This window comes from Elephantulus edwardii, unplaced genomic scaffold (genome assembly GCF_000299155.1).
Source record: "Elephantulus edwardii isolate Elephantulus edwardi_28Jun2011 unplaced genomic scaffold, EleEdw1.0 scaffold00016, whole genome shotgun sequence".
Lineage (NCBI taxonomy): Eukaryota > Metazoa > Chordata > Mammalia > Macroscelidea > Macroscelididae > Elephantulus > Elephantulus edwardii.
The window spans coordinates 14,898,970-14,907,152 of NW_006399766.1; the positions used below are offsets into that span (position 1 = coordinate 14,898,970).

The 8,183-nt window shown below is 43.3% G+C and overlaps 1 protein-coding gene across 2 annotated transcripts in view; it reads right to left on the reverse strand.

Moving 5' to 3' along the window:
* Positions 1-3,146: 3,146 nt before the first annotated feature.
* LOC102871282 (heparan-sulfate 6-O-sulfotransferase 2-like) overlaps positions 3,147-8,183 on the reverse strand; it is a 441,911-nt gene continuing 436,874 nt past the window's right edge. Inside the window, exon 5 of one of the 2 annotated variants that reach the window (XM_006881804.1) lies at positions 3,147-4,291. In XM_006881804.1, the coding sequence (XP_006881866.1) occupies positions 3,406-4,291 (886 nt within the window). In that variant the 3' untranslated portion in view covers positions 3,147-3,405. The remainder of the gene's footprint in view (positions 4,292-8,183) is intronic. The other variant, XM_006881805.1, reaches the window with a different exon arrangement.

Here is an 8,183-nt window from a genome sequence, read left to right on the forward strand (position 1 = left end):
AAGAAGAAGAAGAAGAAGAAGAAGAAGAAGAAGAAGAAGAAGAAGAAGAAGAAGAAGAAGAAGAAGAAGAAGAAGAAGAAGGAGGAGGAGGAGGAGGAGGAGGAGGGAGAGAGGAGAGGAGAAGAGGAGGAGAAGAAGAGAGAAAGAAACAGATCTCTCTTCTTTTTGGGAGCTGATCACTAGACCATTTTCTCCCAGAGCTTCTGGATGGGTTTCAACCACCAATGTTTTGTTTAGCAGCCCAGGGCTCAACTAGTCTAGCACCAGGATTCCTTTCAAGGTAAAGATTGCCTTGGTCTATAATCCAGGGGGGTTACATTTGGAATCAGTATACACTGCTTTATCTACAAAACAGGGAGCTCTGATAGCCTAGTGGTTAAAGAGTTTTGCTCCCGACCTAAAGGCAAGCCGTTTGAGCTCACCAGCTGCTCTGAGGGAGGAGGACTGGCAAACGCCTCCCATCTGATTTATAATCTCTGAAAACCCGCTGGAGGGTCCTGACTTGAAGGCACTTATCAACAAACAACATTATCTACAAAATGAGTTTGTTTTTCTTTTTCCTTACTCTCCACTGAAGGCAAAGCTCAACTAAAACTCATTACTGCTAAGTTAGTTCTGACCCATCACGACCCTTTTTTTCAGTTTCTGAGGCTGTAAATCTTAACCGGAGGAAACTGCACATCAATTCTGAATCCAAGGCAGTGAATTATGAGTTAACGCCATTTTAGCTGCCCTAGTAGTATATGGTTAAGCATTTAGTTATGAACCAAAAGGTGGGTTGTTCGAGGCCACCAGTGGCTCCAGGGGAGAAAAGACCTACTTCCATACGATCAAAGCCTAAGGAAGACTGTGAGGCAGTTCTGCTTTTTTCCTTTGGTGTTACTATGAGCGGGAATCGACTTAAAGGCACTGACAACAACAGCATGGCCATTTTCAAGTGCAAGGTTAGAATAGGTTTGTCCCTTTTCCATGTCTGGCTGCCAAGATAAAACAAAACACAACCAAACAAAAGCCCAAAACAACATAACTCGAAGTAAAGAAAATTCTATGCTTCCCTGGATATCAACAATGCTTAGCAGTTGCAAACCTTAAAATCATGAAGTTACACAGAGCCTGTAATTTAAACTTTTATTTCATATCTATTGTTAAATTACACAAAACCAGTGAAGGAAGGATTTGTAAAGCTACACCATGGGACAGATGTTTACAGTTGAAACCATGGGATTTACATGATAATGACAAAAATGTGTATTTATAACATCCCCTATATACAATAATCAGTATAGACAGAGAAAATGCACGTAATCTCTGCAAACCATGCACACCACAGCAATAACACAAAACGCCTTCCCCCCCACCCAGAACAAGCATTTTTGGGCTTCGTCCTGCTTTCCAGCAGTCCCCATATCCATCTGAAGATCACATATTTTTTAATTAAAAGGAAACAAAATTGAAATACCATAAGGATATACAGAATCTTTATTTTTTTTTTTAAAAAAACACACTGTACACAAAATATTTCACTTGAATACTCTTTGACTTCAAGGCGTGTGTGATTTTTTTTTTTTAAATTCCCTTCCAGTTTTCTCAGTTCTCAAAATTCCCTGGCACTGCAAGACTATCTGACACAACAAAAAGTAACTGCGCTGATGTAGTCACAGCATTAAGGAAATCTAGCTTCTTCTCCAGCTCGTGGCCATATCATTACAGATGAAACTAGGTCATGCAAGTGAGCGGATTGTACAAGATGTGACTTCAAAGTCACATCACTAAGCATGTCCTTCCTGATAACAGAAATGTCCCTTCCTGTCACCTGGTTTGAGTGATAGCCAGGAGTGGGTAGTGTAAATCTGTCTTAAAGTGGAGCAACACCTATAAAATGGAAACTTTCCCTAGTTAAGGATACAAACATGACAAAGATACTACATATTATTTTTTTACCTTGCTCAATTCACAATTTAAAATCTGAAAGTATCTTTGCTTAGACTTACACTACCAAATCAGCTCTTATGTTCATGCTACATATTCTCACTGCAGAATAAATACATGTTACTTTTGTCCTTCTGTCAAGTAAAAATCTGGCAGAAGGCTAAATCAAAAAAACTGAGGTACAGCTTTTAGTCGTCTTGAGGAACTCTGGCTAGTCTAATGCTTGTTTATTCTACAGTGTTGCACTTGTAACTGTTTACAATCTGCCCACAGGAAAAACGAATTGATGCACTTGATACAGCCAGCTCAACTGGAAGTATTACAATAAAGATGTACAAAAAAAGGTAAATAACAAGATCATGTTCAGATCCCCAAGGTGACCTGATCAAGAAGAAATTCATCAATCTTTTAAGACATGTTGTCCCATTCAAGCGTTTCTTGATATGGACCTCACTACACAAACATTGATAAGACAAGTGTCTAGAAAGAGGTTCCTGACTTTAATTCAGGATTATATACCACAATAAATTCAGCAACACACCATTCAGATGATGAAGGAAGGTTCTAGAAAGAGGTTAATTTGGAATGAGCACAAATCGGAAAAGCCTTAAAATGAATGAGAAGCAGTGCCCAAAAGATTCCAGGATTGTTGAAATTACAGTGCCCTAAAAGTGTCTGGAAATTAGATCTTAATCTTGGTAGTCCACTTTGAAAAAAAAGAAGTATTTAGCTTCATATGAGATACACCCTGTTCAAAACCTTTAAACAGCAGAAGATAGAAAAAGTTTAAAATTTCAAATATCTTAAAATAACAAGATCTGAATCTCATTCTACTTTGAAAAGTCAGTATTTTGGCATAAAACAACCCCTGTTTGGGAGATATATTGTTCACTGTTTATAGAGTTCTGTAAATTTTGTCATTAGCTGTTATGCTGCTTCTTTAACTATCCAGTTAAAAATCAGAAGAAAAGGAAAAGTTTTGTATTTCCTCTAATCTATTTTATGTTTCTGTTCATGCGTACCCCTGGGGTTGGGGGATCTGTTTGCTTTGAAAATTGAGTTTTAACAGTGTATCATGAATACTTTAAAATTGTAGCCCTCAAGTTCACTTGTTAAGTTTCTCAGTCATAACTTAAATGGTCACATTTTAGGTTTTCCTTTTCATTGTAACTAATTAAAGAATTTCTGAAAATAGCTAAAGAGCGATTTCTGGTGAATCTGGATTGGCTTTTGGATTTCATAAATAGTCCCCCAAACAAACAAAAAAAAAAGAGAGAGAGAGACAATTTAACTACATACTGAGATTCATTTTACCCACGCACAGTATAACATTTAATTGAAAGGCAACTGTAAAGGCAACCTCTTAACTTTTTTTTTTTAACTTCCCCAAATGAAGAAAGCAGAACTCCTCTTTTAAGATTTGCCATATTCTCACTGGCGTTTTGGGAGGGGTGTGGAGAACCCTCTCTGAAGCCTTTAACGCCATTTCTCCACACTGCCTATGTAGTCGCTGGTGCCATTGCTGGCACTGCTGTCACCCTGCTCATGGCCCAGGCTCTGCTTCTGCCTTTCCTGGTTCTCCTTCACGCTCGAGCTCTGAGTCAGATTCTGAATCCCATTCTGCGTCAGATTCTGATTAGGATTGGGATTGGGATTGGGATTCTGACTCTGATTCTGGCTCTGACTCTGACCTTGAACCTGACCCTGACTCTGCCCCAGGAAATGGGTCTGAAGGAACCTTCCCTTCAGAAACTTGCGCTGTTCCTGACGCTTCCGCCTGGCCTCCTGATGCTCCTTCTGCCTCATAAACTGATACCTTTGCAGAAAGAGATCTTTCGCATAGCTGTACAGCTCCATATCTAGAAAATTCAGTCCCTCGATACGCTTTTGGATTTCCTCATTGATCTCTACACTCGAGGCCCTGGTGGTATTATATTGGGTAAACGGCGAGATAAAGTTCATGTTAAAGGTCTTCTCAAAGAGATACTGGGTCTTCCGCTGAAACTCGGTGAGGCCAAAGAACGCCATGTGCTTCAGATTGGTCTTCGCACTTTCCAGAAGGACCTTGTTTCTTTGCTTTTCGGGCATGACGGAGAGGTTGTAGCAGCCTACGAGGGTCAGGTCGGAGAGCATGCGCACCTGGCGGTTGTTGGCTAGGTTATAGGGACAGTCCATGAACTCTTTGAGGGGGCAGCCTGACCAGTCATCACCGGTGTAGCAGCTGGGCAGCTCCTCGGAGGTTGGGGGCCTTCCATCGCAGACATGCAGGGAGGCCTTCCACGTGGCCCCTCTCTGCACATGCCTCCACTCGCTCAGGTAACGGGACACTGGGTCTCGCAGGATGGTGATATAGTGGAAGTTCCTGTGGACAAATCACAAAGACCAAGAGTCAGGAAAGCAGGGGATCTCGGTGCAGGTAGGGAGGGCCATGGCACATGAGAGACTCGCTGAGCAGTAAGGAAGACAGATGGGCAAGGATGGATCTCTGGTGCCATTTGTCCTGTGAACTGTGCTGGACCCCTGTTTCTTCCCCACTCGTCTGGCCAGATAGCTGCTTCTTTCGATACTGATACTGCAGTTAGCACAAATATGAAAACATGAAGCCCAGGCTTCATAATCCCTGTCTGTCTTCATTCCACTGTTCCCCTTCCCCTCTTACTCTCCCCTTCCAAGCAATGACTGAATCCTCCCAGCACCCTTGGTGGCGGAAGTAGTCCATCATGCTCTTCCGCACTCTTAAAACTCCCATCAATTGATCATGCAATGGAGGCTTGGTGGACGCAAGTGGGATCGAAGTGATATGGAGTTGATAACGGCATCACTCCCCCCCCCCCCCCGCTGATACCCAGTGAGTCCAGATACTTGAAGAACAACAACAAACAAACAAAACAATCAAAAGAAAGAGTGGCTGCCAGGAAGCTTTTGATTTGGGCTGCTGGCATCACATCCCAGTTCAGACGTTATGGGAGTGGAATGCAGCGCTAGATAGGCCAAGCAGCCCCAGGCCTCCAGAAATAAACCCTGTGGTTAGTCACCGACTGAAGCAGATGCAGGAGCTGCCATTGGCATGTATGTAAGATCTGTCACCTTGGCTTTCAGTCCTTATTCACAGGAGAAGATCCCTAGAGCAGGCAAGTTAGCTCAATCAGCTGCCAGGAGCTCCCTTCCAGTACCTACTCACAGGGCACCTGGATGCTGGCAAGTGGGGAAGCCTTTGCTGTGTAGCTGTCTTTTCTTTTGAGCTGTGAGCAGAGAAAGTTCCGTGCCCAATTAGCGAGCTAGTAAATATTTAAACCATATGCCCACGTGTTAACTCACATACAGAGCATGGCTCAATGTGCGTGCATAGCATTCAGGTCTATGATGGGATCAGGCACGTTCAAGGGAAGAAACAACCCTGGAGTTGAGTCTTTAGTAGAAAATGAGTTTGCACACGGGTCCAGCGGATGAAGGATGGGGACGAGAAAGAGCATACTGAGAGAAGAAACTATGTTATGCTAATTGACCTTGATGACCCCCTAAACTATGGTCCCAAGGTCCAAGAACCAGACACTCCTTCCCACAGAGTGTTTGGTTATGATTAAGCAGCTTATCAAACATTGCCCTCTGTTGACTCTGCTGTACACATGGATGAATTTACAGCATATACTAATATGTTAATTTTTTTAAATGTTATTATTTTTAGATCTGACTGGTGTAGGATGAGATTGCCCCTTCTTCTCCAGCAGAGAACCTGGTGGATTTGAACCACGTACCTCTGGGATTGCAAAGCATATACTACTATGAATGTAGGAATAAGTACAAACCTATGCATACCTAAGATATGTATGTGACCATCTAAGGTGTATGTAGTCTTCCCACCTATCCATATCTGTTTGTCTTTCCTGTCTGTCCATATGTCTGCTGTTGACTGTCTTTCTTCTGCACCTCTCTTTGTCTTTGCTTTCCATATTGGTATTGTGCTGAAATCCCCTTATTGCCTTTCTTGTCACAGATTTTAATGTTTGTATTCTGTAACTTCTTTGCTTATTTCATGAATAGGAAACAGGAAAGAAGGAGTTGGGGACTGAGTCTTTATATAAAAACTAGATGATCTGGGCCAATTGGCAGTATCATGATAGATGGTGAAGAGATTGAGATTGTTAACAGCTTCAGCTTGCTTGACTCTACAATCAACACTTTTGGTACCAGAGGCCAGGAAATAAAAAGACAAATTACATTGGGAAATTCTGCTGTCAGGGACCTCGCCAAAGTACTAAAGAGCAATGATGTCACTCTGGAGACTAAGGTGCGCTTGATCCAGGCCATGGTCTTTCCAATCACTTGCTATTCATTAGAGAGCTGGACAATGACTAGGGAGGATCTAAGGAGAGCTGATGCCTTTGAGTGGTGGTGCTGGAGAAGAGTATTGAATATACCATGGACTGCTAGGAAAACAAACAGGTTCATCCTGGAGAGGGTGAGCCAGGCTGCTAGTTGGAGGCAAGGATTCTGAAGCTCCGTCTGACATACTTTGGACATGTTGCAAGGTGGGATCAGTCCCTGGAGAAGGGCGTCATGCTTGGGAGGGTGGAGGGACAGCACAAGAGTGGAAGACCCTTGATGAAATGGAAGTAGGGAAAGAAAAAGTACATTGTGAGTACTGACATTAATGTCATAGAACAAATTGTGCATGAGTGGTTGAAGAAAAAAAATCATTTCCTTTTTACCGTACCTAAAAGCACAACAGAAATGTGTGTGGAGGGGGAAAAAAAATCAAAGATACAAAAAGTAATTAAAAGTTCTCATTTTGTTATGTGCCGTAGAATCACTTGCAACTCATAGCGACCCTTTGTACAACAGCCCTAAACTCTGCTCTGTCCTGTGCCAATCGCACCGTCTCTGACACTCCCATCCCGATTACCCCAGTCACTGAATCATAGTGGGTCTTCCCCTCCTGCACCGTTTCTCCACCCTCCCAAGCATGATGTCCCTCTCCAAGGATTTGTCCCTCCTTGAATTGGAAAGTTCTCAATATAAACCAAAAATATATTGCCCAACTTTGCTTCCTGGTAACCTTTATTTGCAAAAGTAGTTATTAGACCAAGGAGCTCGCTCTTTCTCCTCCTGGTTTTGGTATTCAGTCAGTCAGTCCATATTTATTGAGCTTTTCTTGCTAGGCCTGAGGTGACAGCTTAGTGGCAATTAGTTTGATTATTTGGGGAAAAAAGAAACACATTAAGTGCAGTGACACATTTGGATTAACTTTCCACCACTTCCCCCTGCCCCCCTCTGCAGTGTAATGGAGAAGCTGCGTGTTTCAAACCTTCCTTGTGGAGTCACCTTCATGCTTAACTGACAGGCTGCACCAGATGTGCTCTTCTGCTCTAAGCCTACAGCGACATCTTCTGGTAGTAAATCCTAGAGTGTGTCACAGTGCAAGTCTGAGCCCTCCTTCCCGTACACTTGTCTTGCAGAGCAGGGCCAGGTTCAGTATCAAAGTTTTGTAAGCATCTTCTGAGAATCTCCACTGTTAGGGATGTAGGAATCCAGAGCACTTACAATCTAAAGGGCTCCTTGTGACCTTATCACGAGAGTGCCTGCACGAGGACAGGCTCCATGTCTACACTGTAGGGATTTTCAGTGCTACAGTGAAATAAGAGGGGTCTGCACACATGTGTCTGAGTGAATCCGTTTGCAGTTCATTGGTGTATGGTTTGTTCTGTATAGCCTTCAGGATTTCAGTACAGCTTCTTGCCACTAGGCCACCAGAACTAACTCTCTCTCTCTCCGCCCCCACTCCTGTATATGTTGTTATTGCTATGTGCCTTTAAGTCACCTGTGACTCATAGCGACCCTATTCCAACAACCCTGAACCGTGCCCTGTCCTGAGGTAGTCTCACTAATTCTGACACACCAGCACCCCCCCCCATTGCCCCAGTTACTGTGCCAATCCATCTCCTCCAGGGTATCCTTCTCCTGTGCTGTTCCTCCACCCTTCCAAGCATAATGTCCTTCTCCAAGGACCGGTCTCTCCTGGCTGCGTGCCCAAAGTAAGTGCGACAGAGCTTCAAACTCCTTGCCTTCAAGGAGAAGCTTGGTTTCACCCTCTCCAAGACAGACCCATTTGTTTCCTTGGTGGTCCATGGTATGTTCACGACTCTTCTCCAGCACCACAACTTGAAGGCATCAATTCTTCTGTCATCCTTAGTCACTCATTGTTCAGCTCTCTGAATCATAACAACACACACACACACACACACACACACACACAC